Genomic DNA, 19349 nt, shown 5'->3' on the forward strand with positions numbered 1-19349 from the left:
ATTTTACCACCAAATATAATTTAATGTTGCATTATAAATATTAATGGAAAACAACACTAAAGAACCTATCTCTAATTCAACTAAAGGATTAAAATTCATCTTTCGGTTATTATTTCTACTTACAGAGGAGGTAGGTTGAGAGTTGGTTATTGAGTTAGTAAGAGTTTCAACCTTGTAAGCGAGAATAATTGACATAGCTTTTGGAGCTTATGTTTGAAGGTACTTTTTTATGCTTAAGTCTATAAAAGAGAATGTGATAAAAACTTTTGAGAATATTCAGGGCGAAATTAGAAATTTAGAGGATGAATTATAATTTTATAAATTTTAAGGTTTAAAAAGTAATTTTTATTTTATTCACCAGCTCCTTTACTTCACCCTTATACTTAAGTCTAATTTATTACTTAAGTTGAAATTTGTTTTAAAATTTTGATAATGTTTATCATTATTATCAAAAGTATTTTGATAAGATAGAATGTCAATTTTAAATATGATATTATAAATTTTTGATAAAGAAAAATATCAATTTTAAAAAGATACTGTAAAAGTAAAAATATATATTTAAAGTATATTTAAATTCATTAATATATGATGCAGTGCTTCCTTTGAAGATTTTAATCAAGCTATATATTTATGGTTTAGTAACAAAAAAATAATTTGGGTTGAATTTTCATGTATGGATGTTTGTGTATTCTTGAAGTGTGACTTCTTCATAAGTTTTAAGGCCATGATGAAGTTCACCATTTTCTCTTTGAACCAACGAACCCCTTCGTGATATCAAAATTAATATATAAACTTACAAATCTGAAGTTAAAACTAGCATTGACAATGTAAATAATGATGTTTATCTCTATGATTCAAAGTTAAGAATCGTCAAAATTTGGAAAAACAAAAAGAAAAAAAGAAAGAAGAGATCAATGTTGTTCTGGGTTTATAATTTCATGGCTGATCAAGACTTGATTAAATAAAAAAACACAAGAGTTTAAATGGATAAACAGGGAAACTTTTTTTTCTCTAAAAGCATAAGAAAGTTGTAATCAGACTAGTTAAAGACTGAGAAAATTAGTATTGAACTTAAAGTTGCGATATTTTCGTGAAAGCTGAAATGTAGACCTTTCAAAACTGACGGACAATCCATGAAAATTAACGGTCATTCTCACACTGCGCCTTATTTCTCTCATACAACCCCAGTTGCATGCACTCTTTTTTGTTTTCTATTTTTTCTCCCACTTTTTCCTTTATCATTGTTTTCTTTCAATTTTGGCTTCAAAGAAGAAAAAAAATAATTGATCATAATCGGTTCAGATCTGGAAATCGGATTTTATTTAATTAATGATGACGTATTCGGATTCTGAATCGTCTCATGGTGGCGTAAAAGAATACAAGGTGTTTCGTCAGTTTAGCCGCGATCGTATGTCCTCTCTCCATTTTCTTTTTCCTAAAGTTTGAATTATGATTTTGAGGGATTCATTTTCTTTCTTCTCTTCCCAGGACTATTGTATGAAATGCTAGGAGAGTCAACATCAGGAGAAGGTTCAAAATCGTCTTGGAAGGTACTGATAATGGATAAAGTGACAGTCAAAGTCATGTCGCATTCATGTAAAATGGCAGATATTACAGATCAAGGAGTTTCCCGTAAGTTTATTTAAACATTCGGGACAAAAATTAAGCAATTTTTTTTAAAAATCGGAAATTACTGTAAATTCTTTTTCCCTATATTGCAGTGGTGGAAGACATTTTCCGGAGAAGGCAGCCATTACCATCCATGGATGTTATATATTTCATCCAACCAACAAAAGAAAAGTAAATCTTTTTTGTTTTCCAGTTAAATTTCATGTTAGCGAAACGCAACACCAACTCTTTGAAACCAGTTAACATTTTATTTTCTAACTTCACTTCTTATGGCACTATAATACTCATGCACGGTAGAGTTGACCATATCCAAGTGCACTAAGTGCTTAGAAATCTAAGATTTAATCAGATTAGGATGTTGATCTAGAATATCTAGTCTTTTAAATAATAATCTATTTATTTATTTTATATTTTAAAATATTACCAAAAGAATATCACTTAAAAGGATAAGTTTGGATTTTATTTAGAAGTAGCAACATTTCATTTTAACTTCAATCAATGTATCATAGCTTTCGCTTGTGTCTATTAAGAAGCTGTAGGTAAGCATGTTTCAAAACTCCGAAACTATTTTAACCCTATCTTTTGCTAGCATGCAGTATTGTCATGTTCTTATCTGATATGTCTGGAAGGGAGCCTTTATACAAGAAGTATGTGAACGATTTTCCCACAAACTTTGTTCCATTATGATTGATGATTTAGCTCTTTCAGCTTGGAATGGAAGTGTCTGGTCTCAACCCCTTTTTCTTCCAGGGCATTTGTATTCTTCAGTTCACCTGTTTCAAAGGATTTTATTAACAATATCAAGAGCGACATTAGTGTGTTACCTCGCATAGGTGCATTGAGAGAGGTCAAATTTCTTTTAATATTACTTCTTGCAACCTTTTTTACTCAAGATTATTCCTTTTTTTGGTTTTCCATATAATTTCTTGTTTGATAATATGCAGATGAATTTGGAGTACTTTCCTGTAGATAGTCAGGTAAGATAACGTAATTTATTACAAGCATTGTGTTGTGGTACTGGAATCACATGTTTTGTGCCCAACAGGGGACAATGGTCTAGGAAATTTACGATCATATATAGCTCTAGCAATGACCCTCGCATACTTACTAGTTTGGATTAGGGTCTAAGGGTGATTTAATTGTTAGATAATTATCAGACACGTATTTTATTTAAAAATATTTTACCCACCAAAACTTTTTTCGATGCAGGCCTTCATCACTGATCATGATTCAGCCTTGGTGGAACTTTATAGTGAAGAGGCAGAGAACTCTCCGTATTTTGAAATTTGTTTGTACACAATGGCATCTCGACTTGCCACAGTTTTTGCCTCGATGAAGGTGAGAACTGTATAAGAAATTAGGAAGCAACTATGGTAGTTACAAATGAAAGTATGAATGTCATGTCTTGTTGGCTTGACGGTTTATTGTTTATATGCCTTTTAAGCACATTTTCATGGTGAAACCTACTTTTGCCTTGAAATGAATATGCTTTACTATTAAGTGAATAACTAGGTTTGGATTTCTCAGGAGTTTCCATATGTTCGATATCGTGCTCCCAGGGAACAAGATGGATCTCCAGCAGCAACCCGCAGTTTAATTCCTTTTAAGCTTGCTGAGATTCTTTGGAAATGTCTTGAAAAGTACAAATCTATTCCTAACTATCCTCAGACTGAAACCTGCGACCTGGTCATCTTGGATAGATCTGTTGATCAGGTTTAGTGTACCTACTCTTAGCATCACTTTCTATTTCTGAGCCAATGTGATATTGATTTTGTTGCATATGACGACCCCGCTTTGCATTTTTCAGATCGCTCCTGTGATACATGAATGGACATATGATGCTATGTGCCATGATTTACTTAATATGGATGGAAACAAATATGTAGTAGAGGTAAGTCTTTTTGTTAAATTGCTTTTATGATTTTCCATCTGCCTTGCTAATCCTTTTTCAAAATATGGTTTTGTAACACATGTTTTCTTAGCTTCCTGGCAAACATGGTGGCCCACCTGTGGAAAAAGAGGTCATTCTTGATGATAATGATCCAGTTTGGCTTGAGCTTCGTCATGCACACATAGCAGATGTATGTCTCATCCACTTATATTCTCCTTTATCTGGAATCAATAGAACTATAATCTTCTTTTCTACAATTGACATGTTAGGCTAGTGAGCGCTTGCATGATAAGATGACCACCTTTAAATCAAAGAACAAGGCTGCAAACATTAATAGGTTAGTGGCTTCACTGCTTAACTTGGTATTATTCATCTCATATAGTTATAGCATCAGCATGTTACTTAATTTATGACTTATGAGAATTTTCAGTCTTACTCTTAAGCTTGGAATAAGGCTGGAAGTGTGTTTGTTCGTTTGTTATCAGAGTAACAAAGTCAACTTCATATGTAAGATGCATTTAGTGTATGGCTTGGCACGATGTACTTCTTTGAAATATAATGCAGTTTATCCATTTATTTTTCTGATTCATTTTTTTTTCTCGAGGTATCCATATCTGACGTATATTTGGACATGGGTATGGAGATATGGCTCTCCAATCACCATATCCATGTCCCAAACAAATTAGGTTTATTCTACAATTAAATAAGTAAACATATTCTGTCATCTTTTTTTTTTTTTTCCTTGTGGGGGGTATTTTTTTAACTGAAACTTTAGATGCTTCCTCTTAGGGCTGCTTACAAGCATGGTTGAAGGAGACAAATGTTTTTACTCTCTACTATTGTAACTTTAATTAAGTTGTATATTCATGCAATTATACCATATATTCTTCCTGTTGAAGTTTAGTTCATTGCAGAGATGGTGAATTATCTACACGAGAATTGCAGAAAATTGTGCAAGCTTTGCCACAATATAATGAAACAGTTGAAAAGCTCACTCTGCATGTGGAGGTTTGTTTCTTCTTGAATGCCTGGCCTTTTTTTTTTTTTTTGAAATTGTCATTTGTTGAACGCCAAAGATGCATGTATTCCTTCTGAAATTTATAATCTAATAAAGAGAAATCAATATGACCGGGTTTTAGCCACTAAAACTGAAACCCCAGACTTGTATCTTCATATAACTTCCAGTAATTCGTCTGCAACATGCACGGTTTCGGTATACATTTTAAGTATTTGAATAGCAATAATAAGAATTAGATAGAGTTTTAAGATGCTTGCAGTTCTTGAACAAATAAGATAGTTTTGCCGATTGTGTTTACTTATCATTTCATTTCAGATCGCCGGAACAATCAACGAATGTATTAGGGATATGAGACTTCGTGATATCGGGCAACTAGAACAGGATCTTGTTTTCGGAGATGCTGCAGCCAAGGATGTCATCAACCTTCTGAGGTCATTGCAGGTAATGCCAGCGATTGGCGTTATCGCATAACATTTTTATATTGTATGATTGATCATTACCTTTTCTTCTTAAAAATCTCACACATTCAGAAATTTAATCCAATACAGGATGCATCTACTAAGAATAAATTGCGTCTGCTGATGATTTATGCAATTGTGTATCCAGAGAAATTCGAGGGCGATAAAGCTACAAAGCTAATGCAGGTAACTACTGCAGTCACATTAGTTGGTTACATTACGAAGCAACAGTAGGTTTATTCTTCTTCTAGTTATTAAAACAGATTAATGAATGATGTCTGATAAAAACAGTCAAGTTCACACTGTTCTTTTTTTCCCCTATTTACTCTTCAGTTGGCTAAACTAACACCAGAAGACATGAAAGCTATTAACAATATGAAATATCTTGGAGGAAGTCCACAAAGTAAGAAGTCAAGCTCTGGTTTCTCACTCAAGTTTGATGGCGGTCAAAAGGTAAGCCAAGAAGGTTAAAGATATCAGCTGAGATTATAGTAGCATCCTGCATTTAGCCAATGAATCGATCCACATCATTTTTTATGTCAGACAAAACATGCAGCAAGGAAAGACCGAACAGGAGAGGAAGAAGAAACTTGGCAACTGTTTCGATTTTATCCTATGTTAGAGGTTTGGCTTATTGCTATACGAATATAGTTACGATGAAATGGCATTAGCTGACATTTTTAACATGATAGGAGCTTCTTGAAAACCTTAACAAAGGTCAGCTGCCAAAGGATGAATATGCATGTATGAATGAACCAGCGAAGGATTCAAAATCCCAAAGATCGACAAATTCAACTGCACCTAACGGTAGAAGGCCTGCTCATTCAATGAGATCAAGACGAACACCAGCGTGGGCACGAGGTCACTGTTCTGATGATGGATATTCCAGGTAGCCTTGCTTGTCAAAATCTCATCCTTTTTAGTTGTGTTTGCTGGTTAGAGAATATGCAATCCTCCAACACCTAATTCTCTTTGTTGCCTTCTGTAGTGATTCAGTTCTGAAGAATGTGGTTCCCGATTTCAGAAGGATGGGGCAACGAATTTTTGTGTTCATCATCGGTGGGGCAACTCGATCCGAGGTAAAAATAGCTGTCGGGTTTCTCGTAGCATTATTGCCTTTGCATCAAGATTTTAATCTCCCCTGAAAGTTCCTTTTGCTACTGGCAGCTAAGAGCATGTCACAAGCTAACAGCAAAGTTGAGGAGGGAAGTTATCTTAGGTTCTACTAGTTTCGACGATCCTCCACAATATATTTCGGTAAAAGAAAAACAATTTCATGCATATCTGATATGGCCAAGTACCTAAACACATTCATACATATAAACATACATACATACATACATACAAACATATGGCTAAGGAAGTATCTAAAGACATTCATTCATGCATACATACATACATACGTACGTACATCATTGTTGCTTTTTAATGAATTTTTATGTTAATTTTGCAGAAACTACAGTTGTTGTCAGAAAATGATATCCTCAAAACTCCCCCGAAACCCCACAATTGGTCCTAGCAACTTGAAGATTACTATTACCTCATTGGGGAGCTGATATAACCCTGCCATTTTCAATTGAGCGGTTTTACCTTACTCTGTGTAGTTAAAAAGCAGTGCAATTTAAGATATTTAAAACAAGGCCTATGTACAGTCATCGAGTCTTGTAGTTGTTCATCTTCATTGTCGTTGTTAAAAAGGCAATTTTGTCACAGTTTTTTGAGTAGACATTTGTATGCCCCAGGCCTAGACCACTTTGAATTTAGTCAAGCCCAATTGATTTAATTATAAAAAACATATTTAAATATTGTTATAAAATTATAAAATCGTTTTGTCGGAACTTAAACAAAATAAATTAAAAAAGAATTGGACCGTCAACCGGCCCGGGCCATAATTTCATTTTGTGCATAGGGCACGGCACGTGTCCATTCATATCGATGTTTCCACGCCGATAACGAGTAGCACAAAGTTGACACCGTACCCCCGCCATTTCCATTTCTCGTCAAAGCTTCGATTGCTCCCACTGTAATTGAGGAAAATTACTGTTATTTCGTCCCTTGGTAATGGATCCGATTCTTTCAACTGCGGTTCTTTCACTTGTTATTGGAGCTGTGATCGCTTTCGTTTTCTTCAGAAGCTACCTTCTCAAACAAAGATCCGAAGTACAGACCATTGCGAAACCGGATCTTCATTCAGATCCGAAAAAGCATTCAAAGCCTCCTCAGCATGTCTCTAGAAAGTCTCACTCTAAATCTCACGCTCATGCCCCTGACAAGGTTATCCCCCCTTCTTATTTTCGCTCTTCCGTTGATTGGCGAATGGAATTAGAAAGGGATCCGAAACACATCTTGAAGTTTCATTTTTTAACTTTACTTATTTATCGAAGCGGTTAGACTTTTGCTTTGTGTAATTTATAATTTCTCCTGAATTTGGAACCTTTTTTGTGATAATCTGATGTTGTTAGGGTTTAGTCCGGTGGTTTTAGTAGTTATTTTTATAAAAAAAATTATTGAAAATGAGTAAGAAATGCTTTTATTTTCTTATCATGTAATTTAGGATTCAAATAAGCGTCATCATCCATTGGACTTGAATACTCTTAAAGGTCATGCGGATTCGGTCACAGGACTCTGTTTCTCCCCTGATGCTCGTAACTTGGCAACAGGTAATTTGGTTGCTTTTTTTATTTATTTAATTTTTTAATAATGCTGAAATATGTATGTTCATGGAATATTTTGTTCTTATTCCGCTTTCTCCTGTTTCTGCAAAGCTTGCTCTGATGGCGTGGTGAGGATATTTAAGCTGGAGGATGCTTCAAGTAAAAGTTTCAAGTACGAACTTGACACACTTTTTCATTAGTGATGACCTTAGAAGGACTTGCTTCTTAATCTCTTTTTCTGTGACCATTGTGCAGGTTTTTAAGAATTAATCTGCCTGCTGGAGGTCATCCAATAGCTGTTGCATTTTCTGATGATGCATCTTCCATAGTTGTGGCTTCTCAGGCTATGACTGGTTGTTCCTTGTATATGTATGAAGAAGAAAAACCAAAAACAGCCAATGGACCCAAGCAACAGACAAAGCTCCCTCCGCAAATTAAGTGGGAACACCACAAAATCCATGAGAAACAAGCAATCCTGACCCTAACTGGATCTACTGCAACTTATGGAACTGCAGATGGGAGTACCATTATTGCCTCTTGTTCAGAAGGTTTGACATTATATGTGTTACATAATATATATATATATATATATAGGTTACAAAAGCAGTACAATTGTTAATTCAGATACAATATAAGTAACTTTTAATTAATTCTCAGGTACTGATATCACACTTTGGCATGGAAGAACTGGGAAAGTTTTAGGGCATGTCGACACTAATCAGTTAAAAAATAACATGGCTACTATATCACCAAATGGCCGTTTTCTTGCTGCTGCAGCCTTTACTGCAGATGTCAAGGTGAAAATTCTATGAATTCCTTTATATATTAGCACGGTATCAAGACTATGATCAGTATGTATAAATCCTGAAGTTATGTCCTAACATTTCAAGTTATATATCACCAACATTGTGCTGAAATGAAGACTGTGTCCATAGCAACATGATGAGATTCACAAATCACACAGTCTATTACAAAATTCAATTGCACATTTATATTTTGGTAGGTATTGGATATTTAGCCCTACTTTGTATGAATGACCATTCCAGTTTCTTTGAATTTATGCTATACAGATAGTCAGGGCATAACTGTGCTGCATAAAAAACTGAAGTGAGATTTCCACTTCCTATTAGTTTTTGAATATTTTGGTTCATATTTTTCATTTATATTGAAGATGCATCGAGATCTACTATGTTAATACGTGCAGTGAGGCACTAATAATAGTTCTGCATTTTATCATTCAGTTTCATAAGAGTACTATTTGCTTGGTCAGGTGTGGGAGATTGTGTATTCGAAGGATGGTTCAGTCAAGGAGGTTTCAAAAGCTATGCAACTTAAAGGGCACAAGGCATGTGATTTCACTCAGTAGTGCTAAAGCTTATTTGCATCTTTCAATATGCTGTGATTTCACTCACTAGTGCTGAAGCTTATTTGCTATCTTTCAGTATGTTCATATTATTCAATTACATAATTTCTATCATGCCACAAATTGCATTTTCTTTGTTAGAGGTTCTTAGAAATTTTATGACAATTTATGTATAGGAGAATGGTGACCGAAGGGTTGACTTTACAAAGTTTTCTCACTTCTGCATATTGGAAGTAATAGGCTAATAGTTGTATGACTTTCCCTGAGATTGCTGTTTGTTTCTAATCTTTCCCCTTTTTTATGTTTCTTTTTCCTAAATGTTCAGAGTGCAGTAACTTGGTTATGCTTTTCTCCAAACTCAGAGCAAATTATAACAGCATCCAAGGACGGTTCAATAAGAATTTGGAACATCAATGGTCTGTCTGAACTCCTTTTTCTTTCTCCCTCTTTTATGTACATATCCAAAATACTCGATGAAAAAAAATCAACTGTATGAAGGTCAGTTTCATTTCCACCTTCAACCCCTTTCAAGTCTGATCCTAAAAAAGGAAAAGAGGCAGGAGTGGGAGGTGGAAGAAATATTCTCCATAAATTTGAAGACATGACATATAAAAAATCTAAACAATGAGCTAATTTTCAATTGTTTATGCCTAAACTTAGCATTTCTGTTTATCGTAGTAATATTTACAAATTTGTGTCTGCTGACTATTCTAAATGATTTGTGAAGTTCGATATCATCTTGATGAGGATCCAAAAACTCTGAAGGTTTTCCCAATACCCCTTCAGGATTCAAGTGGCTCTACTTTGCACTATGATCGTCTCAGTTTATCACCTGAAGGAAAGATACTGGCAACAACTCATGGTTCAACATTACAGTGGCTGTGCATGGAAACAGGAAAGGTCTTGGATACCGCTGAAAAGGCACATGATGGTACATCCCAAGCAGCAAACTTTTATTTTCTTTTATTGTTTTCCCCCCTTATCCGTACCATGTTCTCACATACGAATCTATAGAAACCATGTCATGTCTAACTACATATTGCTAACAATTTTCTTAGTCACGATGCTCTATGATGACTGTCACCTGGCTTGGAATGATATTTGGGATTCTGGTATTAATCCTAGTTTTATGCTGCAGGTGATATTACATGGATTTCGTGGTCACCTAAGACTATACCTCTAGGTAAAATTTATTTTCTGCTTGTATGAGTTATATCTGATATCTCAAGTTACGTGCATTTCTTACAATTTTCCACATTGTTTTTAAATAGGAAATGAACAAGTGGTGGTTCTGGCTACAGCGAGTGTTGACAAGAAAGTGAGATTGTGGGCAGCACCATCAGTAAATTCTTCGTGAGCCAATGCTTTTACGTTCATTGTCAAGAATTTCATGGAGAAGACCAGGGATACCTGTGGATGCACTTTAGATCAGATCTGCTCAGCAATCTTTTAACATCAATAGAGAATACATACGTAGCTCTTCCGGAATGGTAGAATAGCTGTATGGTAGGCATATATGATTGGAGGAGATACGGAGGAATGTTCCATATATTTGCTTGAATGGTCTTTTATGTTACTGAACTTTTTTGCTTACTTGAAGGATTTAAAAAAGATGTAGTGGGCTGTTTGCGATAACTCGCACGAGTAGTATCAAGGCAATTGGCCCATGTTATGAATTATAATTATTTGAGCAATGAAATGTTTTGCGATTCATGTCACGGTAACAGCATAAAAAACATGCGGTAAGTCAGGCGCCCACCGTGGGGCTCGAACCCACGACCACAAGGTTAAGAGCCTTGCGCTCTACCGACTGAACTAGACGGGCTTGTTGAATTTTTCTTCAAGATTTTTGTAAAATCGATTACGGTGTTTGTAAATGTATTTTATTTCTTGCTTCTCTTTTGATCTTTTCTTCCCGCACGGCACGGAGCAGCAAGTTTGGCCAAATTACGTATCCAGCTGCGGTTTATATATATATATGGTACATAAAAACAGGTTGTTTATTTTAGTATTTTATTTACACAAAGCAAAACAGAATGGGTATAAAAGATAATAATAAAATATACGAAAATAGAAGTGCAGTAAAAAATATTAAGAAAACGGTGTCGTTGGAACAACATGGCCGGTGGAGCTCATACTTTAGGTGCTCTATTAAAAGGCTGGAATAGGCTAGCAACGAGGGGGAGGAAGCTAGCGAGCGACAAAGTAAGAGAATGGCATCAATGGCATCATCATCAAGCTTTCTCTACTATAACAAATACAAAAGCAGAAGCAAAGCCAAAGCCCAAATACTTCCACGCATCGTCCTTTCTCAGTCCTCCCAGCTGCCCGACGATAAACCCCACCACCAACTTCCTCGAAGGTTAACTTATCTTATCTCCCTCCCGTTATTTATCATAATACATACGTGTCTAGTTTTTAAGCTTAAGAATCGGAGCTGAAAACATTGCCTTTAATTTTGAAGGGAAATCATATTGAGGAGCAGCGAATTAGCTGTTATAGGAGCCATCTTCAGTTTCAGGTTTTTGTGTCCACGCCATCGCCTTTCTAAAATCTTTGATTTCTGGGTTCTTGACCAAAACAGTGAATGAATGGTTTGTTGATGCAGTGGGAAGAAACCAGAATATCTAGGAGTGCAGAAAAATCCCCCATCGCTGGCTCTTTGTCCTGCTACTAACAACTGTATTTCAACCTCTGAGAATGCCACTGATCTCACCCACTACGCCCCACCATGGTAAACACCTCCCCATTTGCCTTTTGCCTTTTTCTTTTTTCTTTGGTCGAAAATCGAAGCTGGAAGCGTTTTTATTTTTGGTCGGTAAACGCATGAAAAATGTGCGCCGCCCCGACAAAATGTGATGCACATTGTGTTAACTATATATATATATATATATATAATGTAAAAGGAATTACAATGGTGGGCGTAATAGGAAAAAGCCAGTGAATCGTGAAGTGGCAATGGAAGAGCTTCTTCAAGTGGTAATTTTTTCCTCTTTTTTTTCACAGTTAAATGGCTTTTCAAGTTTTAAAAAGAATCAGTCTAATAATACGGCATAATGCCAGATAAAATCAACGAAACCAGACAAATATACCCCCAAAATCGTGGAGAAGAAAGACGATTACGTGCGCGTTGAATATCAAAGTCCCATACTAGGGGTAAAAGTTTAAGCTCTGTTTCTTTTTCATTACCAAACATATCAAAAACAGACCTGCAGATTGGCTTAATTGATTATTTATGTTATGTTGTTCAACAGTTTGTGGATGATGTGGAGTTCTGGTTTCCACCCGGTAAGGATTCAATCGTGGAGTACCGATCCGCATCAAGGATCGGGAACTTTGATTTTGATATCAATAGAAAAAGAATTAAGGTAAACATGATACAAATATACACACGAATATATAAACCTTAAACCCTGATATTAACTTTCTTTTGCTTACAGGCATTGCGAGTGGAGTTGGAAAAGAAAGGATGGGCTTCCGTAGAAACGTTTTAAAAGGACAAAAACATCATTTTGTACTGTACTCCTAGATTGTTGTTTCACACCACTGTTCAAAGATTTTGTTATAAATCATCAATGCAAGATTTGTGTCACTTGCGTTTCCATAATTGAAAGATTATTATCATACACTGAACCATCATTGTACCAAATGCACTTCAACCCCAAATTTATCTTAAAAGATGACAGCTAAAATTATAGTATTCCAATCCTAGCATTTACAATTTAATATCTAATCTACCAAAAATAGTCAAAAGAGAGTAATCATGAGTTAATGCCATATCCATCCATGAAAGATTATTCAAATCTATTTTATAGCCTAATGTCAAAGGTAAATCAACTAAGATTTTAAGTATCACTACTGTCAGAATGCAAGAAAACAGTTCAATACAACCAGCAGATGTCATGGGCTTGGACTTTAACTGAGCAAATCATGCGGCCGTAGGCACGAATGGAGAGCATTTACTCTAAAGGCTTTCTTGAGTTTTTTTACTTTCTGTTGTTTCAACTTTGAGGACTTAGGCTGAGTTAGGCAATTTAAAGTGAATTCTCCACTTAAGGCTGCACGGTTTCATTGGTCAAAGTCTAGGCCAGTGACACATTAACACAAGAACCATGATCATTCCCTAAATTTCAAGTATTCCACTTCTGTAAGAGCTCTTACCTGATTCAGAGTAGAAAGCCACCATCAATCCTTCCTCAGATCCTTAGATTTAAGACAACAGTTTCGAGTTTATCCCCCTGAATTAGGAAAGGAGAGTCAGACATGGAGTTAGACATTCTTAGCAAAAGGTAAACTAGATCGAAGCTCCAACAGCAAGTTCGATATTCATGTTACCTATCCATCTGTATGGAAAAAACCAACAAGGGAGCTCATCTATTGTTTGAGGTGTTTAGACTTTCAAATTCTCTATAAATTGAGCATTTCTCAAGCTCACAACATATATACAAGGGAAAAAAAAAGAAATTAAAAGCCGACTAAGGTTGAGACATAGCACTGGAAGTAATCAATATTGTGGCTCCAGAATTGAAAAAACAGCCTTCTGAAGATACCCAATCACCAAAACAATAACAAATAAAACAAACAGTGTAGATATCTCTTCAGATGCTGATGCAAAAACAGTTTTTACCAAATCAACAGCTTCAGCTTCCATAAGTGGACTAACGCATTCTGCCAGGTGAAGGACTAGAGATGAAAATCTTTTATAAAAGAATCAAAACATAAAGAATAATCAAAATTAAGAGCACACATTGGCAGGCAATAGGAGAAGGTTGGGTGATTTTAGTTGGTTATCCAAGAAGGCATGATGAGTGTTGAACCAGAACCTTGAGAGCTGTATCTGACCCTCTCATAGGAACCAATGGCATCATATGTGAAGACACAACCCTTGCCAAATGGTTTAACATAAGAATTTTATTTCATATTCAAAGAGAAAAAAGAAAGGCTTAAAGCTAGCAACTAAAAGCAGATACCTTCGTAATCAAGGCCCCCAAAAACATTAATAAGGATAATGAGGAAACAAGTGCTTGTAAATTGTAATAATAAAGGGTGTTGGAAAGTAGTTGAGCCATTGCAGGGCAGCTCATTTGCTTCTTGTGTTGGTGCTGACAAATCTATATTCTAGAGAAAGCACCAACAGAATCATATGTTCATTATGTTAGCTGCAGAAGAATGTTCACAAGATTTAGTGATGCCATAGTTTTGTTCTTAGATTCCTAATCTATATCAAAGCTAAATGCCTTTGTCTTTTGCAATTACTGTAGAACAGTTTCTACTGCAACAAAAAAAAAAAAAAAAAAAGTCAAGTGAAGCCAACATTGATATGAAAAAGCAAATTTACATCATCATATCTTTGAAAGTTGAAATCTAACCAAGTAGCTAGCTGCTAGTGGCTTTTGTAAATGGAGGCAAAAACTAAATTAAAATTCCATGACTGGTAAACAAATTTCACAAAAAAAAAAAAAAAGAAGTAGTTTTTCTACTTCTTCAACCATAGGAGGCAACAAAAACTTAGTAGCAAATTTCAAAAAATTTCTTAATTTCTCTCTAAAGCTTTCTATTCCTTTGATTCAAAGTAGCTTACCAGTTTTGGAGACTAAAACCCAACCTTCCTACTAATTACGACATAAAAGTGCAAAAAAGAAAAGCCCTTTAGTGCCAAAACACCATTACAATCCAGTTTCTCTATTAAGTTTTGCATTGTAAAAGCGAAGGATGGGTAAAGAACATACAGTTTTGGAGATTTTGGAGTAGTCGCCGGTGAGGATATTGTAACCGGTAGACATTCAAGTATCCGCTGCTATAACACAGTAATCGATCCCAGCGATAGCAGCGCAATAGCAATAGCATATCGACATTAAACAACGAAATCGACCGGTAAAAAAATTACCGTCCATTGTTGTTGTACGGAGACCAGTTTGGTAGCTGCTTAGCCACGGTGGAAGAAGCTGAAAGACTTGGATCCACAAAATAGGAAAATAAACAAGACTGCAGTCTCGTTTTGGGATTACAGCTTTACAATTAGCATCAACTTAATAATTAATTTAACTCAAACATTTCATATTCCATTTTATTATTAGAAAATATAAAATTTTAAAACTCATTTGATATTAGTATTTATATATTTTATAAATTTATTAAAATTTAATATTAAGTTGTTAACAAATTGGGGTAATGTATCTTATAGAATAGAATATAAATTCAGGTGGTAATTAAGTACAAAAAATAGTTCAAATATCAACTAAATATTTTTACATAAAATAAAGGGATAAACTATGTATTAACTCAATTTTAAATGAAAAATTAGATTATATGTGACTCAAGAAAAGAAAATCAAATCTTAAATAATGCCTTCATTTGATTTCAAGAAATAGAAGTCATTCTCATTTTGTGAAATGGAAACATTAAAGAAATTGTGTTTGATTAAAACTTTTGAAATAATTTTTAAAAATATGTGAAAGTGGGAAAATAAAAACAATTTCCTTTTGTTGTTTTCACTAAAATATACTGACAAGGTTTTTTAATTCTATAAATAGACTTAGCAAACCGTCATCTAAAACATAAAAAATCACAAATAGTATATTAAATATATATTTTGTAAAACTGAAAAAAATTGAAAATAAGGATTCAAATCTATATAAATATAAGAATTATTTTATTTTATTTTTCATGTTTCTATCATTAAAAATATGAATAGAACATGCATTATTGAAAACAAAAATTTATTTTATTTATCAAAACTTGCTTTTAAATTTAAATATATATATATATATAAAGAAAATATTTTCAGGAAGGAACTCAATTTGTAAATATGAAAACATGTTGATTTATATTAAGAGTGTCTTTCAATATGAGAACATGATTAACTAAGTTATTATTACAAATTAACCGTAAATTAATTCATTTTAAAATTATTGAAAACTATCTATTTTATAAACAAATAAATATCATTTTCAGAATGTTTTTACAGTTTATTTAAAATCTATAAAAAAATCAATTTAAATTACTATATAATGTAATTTGAACTCAAAATATCATAATTTTAAAATTTTAATTTTACAAGTATCAAAAAAATAATTTTACCAATACAATCCAACTCTCTTTTGTTTTTAACATAAATTTTTACACTTATGGTAAATGTGCCATGAGGAGCAAGTGAAAATAAATTTGAGATGGAAGTAAATTAATTAGATATTTGATTATTAAAAACTTAATTGAAATTTGAATATTAAAATTAAATTTGAAAATTTTGATATTTGAAAAACTTCAGAGAAACTTTTAATTCTTAAAGTTTTGAAGTCATGCCTTTATTATAAAATTGAAAATCTTTTATAAAGGATTCTTACCTTTTACAACATTTTTATTTAGGAATCTTATCCCTTTCATCATTACCAAAATTACATAATTTGTAATATCTCTAACTTTGTCTCCATTATTGAATTAAGGTTACGGAGCATTACTATACAAATCAGAACATTTCACTTCAAAACAGAAATAATTATGCAACTTTGATGTTAACATTTAATAACTCAATTTAATTATAGAAAAAACTCATTTACGGGTCTTAAATCGAGTCTACGGGGCCCTAAAAATAGTTTAGAAACAACCAGGTACTAATTTGAATTAAAACATAAAATATGGAAAATTTTAGAAACAGGGGTCACACGGTCGTGTAACAAAGGCCAGCAAGTGTGGCCCCAAACATGGTTGTGTGGCTACACCACACGCCCGTGTACTTAGGTCGTGTAACTCACTGACTTAGAACACGCGGTCATGTCTCAAACCGTGTGGAACCTGCAACTAAAATAAAAAATGACACACGGTCGTATGGCCAGATGTGTGACAGCACATGTCCCAGGACATGTGCAGCACAAAAGTCCTCTAAACAAGCCATTTTCAACTCACATACTTTAGCACCAAGCCAAACCATTCTCACAAACATTCATATGACCAAAACACATTCAAACACACTCCAAAACATACCAAAACAACCAATACCACTCACTTCCAAAAAGTCATGCATAAGAATTTAACTTCAAATATTTACAACTTGTTTACAACCATCAATAATAAGGGCGATAAAACACAAATAGACTTGGCACCTAATCAAAACAAACCAAGATAACATTTAAGCACTATTACATGCAATTTATAACTTTAACCAAAGTAACTAAAAGTTATCAAAACAATGATTGGATAGTGTGATTATGCTCCAATGAAATTCCAACTGATTGAGCTTTCTGATAATCTACAAGCAAAGAGAGACAAATAGAGAAGCATATAATTCTTAGTAAGCACGTATAAAATTAAACAAACTTACCAAATAGGCTCAATTTATAAAGTTAATGCATTATTCCATTATCATGCTCATATGTATAACTAATTCCTATTTTTAATCACCATTCTCACAAGTTAGTGAACTGGTACATAACATTCAACATATATCCAATGTAACATTTATACATCTCAAACATTTGCTTAGATTTTAATACGCATTGAACCAAACAAATCTACTTAAGATACACAGGAACCATGCTCACACGAAATGTGTCTGTACATGTAAGTATAATCGTATCATGTAATGCTCACACAAGCAGTGAAATTGGCCTGCTCACACGAGTTGTAGGTCGGGATGTTAGGCTGCACGATGCTTCTCACACGAGCTATGGAGAATCCACAACAAATATAGGATTTCAGCCAACGGCTGAACACCTAAGACCAGCACCCGAAAACATATAATCCCTAGTAACGTGTCATTTGTATCCTAATTATTCATAAGGCTCAAACGGGGCATGTTTTCATATTATCCCATAATTCTCAACGTTTTACACACATTATCTTAAATTACACAAACTTACATTATTGCCCAAATAACAAATTAACAATTTATATACAAAGAAATTATACCAAGCGCAATATAAATAAATTTTCCACCAAATTACAAAATTGGTTAATTTACCATTAAACGAACTTACCTCGACTATACGATTGCACAAAAAGGTACCGACAACTAATCTGAAATTTTAGCCTTTCCACGATTCAAGTCTAGTTGTTGCGTATCTTGATCTAAAAAATAATTTTATTCAATTAAATCATTCAAAGTCAACTTAAAATAACTAATCTGAACTCATAACCTTTTTTAAGGTGATTTTATAAAATTACCCACAACACTTTAACATTTGTACAATTAAGTCCTTAAACCGAATTTCACAATTTAGCTACAATCAATGCAAAACCAAACAAGCCAATTTTTCTATGTTTTCATTTTAGCCCAAATTTTCTATCATCTCATATTATTCACATTGCGTTTACTATACTCTCAAATAGGTCCTTAAACTTAAAATCATCAAAAATCATTTATTAGAACACTTATAGTTAACATTTCCACGATTCAAGTCTGGTTGTTACGTATCTTGATCTAAATAATAATTTTATTCAATTAAATCATTTATTCTTTCTCCTATTTTTTTGGTTTTACAGCGCAACAAGTTTTTGAAGAAAAAATTAATTTTTTTATCAAATTGGTGGCAAAATTATCCTAATTCCTTTCTACATTAAAATCTTTATTTTTAAAGTTGTTTTAGTAATTTTAAATATTGAAAATATTTAATCCTTATTTTTGGTGAAACTAATTAGTTCACCATATGTAAGTTTTCATATGAAATATCTCTGTAAGTTTCCTAATTTAAAATATGTAGGAAGTCCTGTTAGAAACTTTTCTTTCCAAAATGGTTGTTGATTATCATATCTTTGCATAACTCTGGTCATAAAGACATATTTATACCATTTAAAATCTATTAATTTTTTTCATTTTAAATTTGATAATAATTCTTAATTCCCATCTTTAATATGAGAAAGATCTCTTATAAAATGTTTAGAGATTGAGAAAATCAAGGTTGCAACTGCATCTTGGATTTCTCATACTTGTTCATCTAAAATAATTCTTCCTTAATCAACTTTTTTTTATTGCTTTTAAAAATTCTTGTTGTTGTAGTGAGTACACGTTCCTACCATCCCTTTAGTTGGCCAGTAAATTCAGCAACTAAGAGAATGGCTATAGCATGATCACTAATTAATCCATTTTAGTTTTAAGTTTTATAAACAAAACCATTGTCATTTGTTGTAATAAACTGATAATATTATATTCAAACATTCCATCTATATTCCCCTCATAAATTCTATTAGCATTATATTTATTTTGGAAAAGAGATTTTTCTTCAATATTAAGATCAAGTGCAGTGATTTTTGGATAATATAATCTTTTCCAAGCCATTTTGTCAATTTGTTGTTCATCTGACTATTTAGAATCAGATTGGAAAGATTGGTGTAACGTATTTAC

General features: G+C 33.5%; 3 protein-coding genes, 1 long non-coding RNA gene and 1 other non-coding gene across 7 annotated transcripts; 3 read left to right on the top strand and 2 right to left on the bottom strand.

The window, feature by feature from the left end:
• The first annotated feature begins 958 nt into the window (after positions 1–958).
• LOC108469006 (protein transport Sec1a-like) lies at positions 959–6803 on the top strand. 2 transcript variants are annotated; one of them, XM_017769885.2, is made up of 20 exons: positions 959–1408; positions 1489–1632; positions 1722–1800; positions 2226–2276; positions 2380–2476; positions 2574–2606; positions 2839–2967; positions 3157–3342; positions 3437–3520; positions 3612–3710; positions 3790–3857; positions 4420–4528; positions 4854–4979; positions 5087–5182; positions 5330–5449; positions 5540–5620; positions 5689–5885; positions 5985–6075; positions 6164–6253; positions 6450–6803. In XM_017769885.2, exons 1-20 carry the CDS (start codon positions 1330–1332, stop codon positions 6513–6515), a joined length of 2025 nt encoding a protein of 674 aa, XP_017625374.2. In that variant the 5' UTR covers positions 959–1329; the 3' UTR covers positions 6516–6803. The 2 variants fall into 2 exon arrangements, with proteins under 2 accessions (XP_017625374.2, XP_017625375.2); XM_017769886.2 differs by having other exon boundaries at positions 4435–4528.
• A 40-nt stretch (positions 6804–6843) lies between these two features.
• Positions 6844–10712, top strand: LOC108469907 (uncharacterized). The gene is made up of 10 exons (XM_017771016.2): positions 6844–7270; positions 7551–7656; positions 7762–7822; positions 7906–8198; positions 8308–8447; positions 8921–8995; positions 9339–9429; positions 9741–9944; positions 10152–10196; positions 10285–10712. Exons 1-10 carry the CDS (start codon positions 7058–7060, stop codon positions 10368–10370), a joined length of 1314 nt encoding a protein of 437 aa, XP_017626505.1. The 5' UTR covers positions 6844–7057; the 3' UTR covers positions 10371–10712.
• A 53-nt stretch (positions 10713–10765) lies between these two features.
• On the bottom strand, positions 10766–10838 carry TRNAK-CUU (transfer RNA lysine (anticodon CUU)). Its single transcript has one exon. It is a non-coding gene; the product is annotated as a tRNA-Lys (tRNA).
• Positions 10839–11033: 195 nt separating this feature from the next.
• Positions 11034–12620, top strand: LOC108469908 (uncharacterized). Of its 2 annotated transcripts, none has more exons than XM_017771018.2 (7): positions 11034–11375; positions 11478–11534; positions 11622–11747; positions 11920–11992; positions 12077–12169; positions 12268–12301; positions 12454–12620. In XM_017771018.2, the coding sequence occupies exons 1-7, from the start codon at positions 11227–11229 to the stop codon at positions 12540–12542; spliced, it is 621 nt and encodes a 206-aa protein (XP_017626507.1). In that variant the 5' UTR covers positions 11034–11226; the 3' UTR covers positions 12543–12620. The 2 variants fall into 2 exon arrangements, with proteins under 2 accessions (XP_017626507.1, XP_017626506.1); XM_017771017.2 differs by having other exon boundaries at positions 11119–11375; positions 12268–12381.
• Positions 12621–12679: 59 nt separating this feature from the next.
• On the bottom strand, positions 12680–15055 carry LOC128296494 (uncharacterized). Its single transcript, XR_008287100.1, has 2 exons — positions 14743–15055; positions 12680–13251 (listed from the first exon to the last, which is right to left on the bottom strand). It is a non-coding gene; the product is annotated as an uncharacterized LOC128296494 (long non-coding RNA).
• Positions 15056–19349: the final 4294 nt, after the last annotated feature.

Source organism: Gossypium arboreum, chromosome 8 (assembly GCF_025698485.1).
Source record: "Gossypium arboreum isolate Shixiya-1 chromosome 8, ASM2569848v2, whole genome shotgun sequence".
Lineage (NCBI taxonomy): Eukaryota > Viridiplantae > Streptophyta > Magnoliopsida > Malvales > Malvaceae > Gossypium > Gossypium arboreum.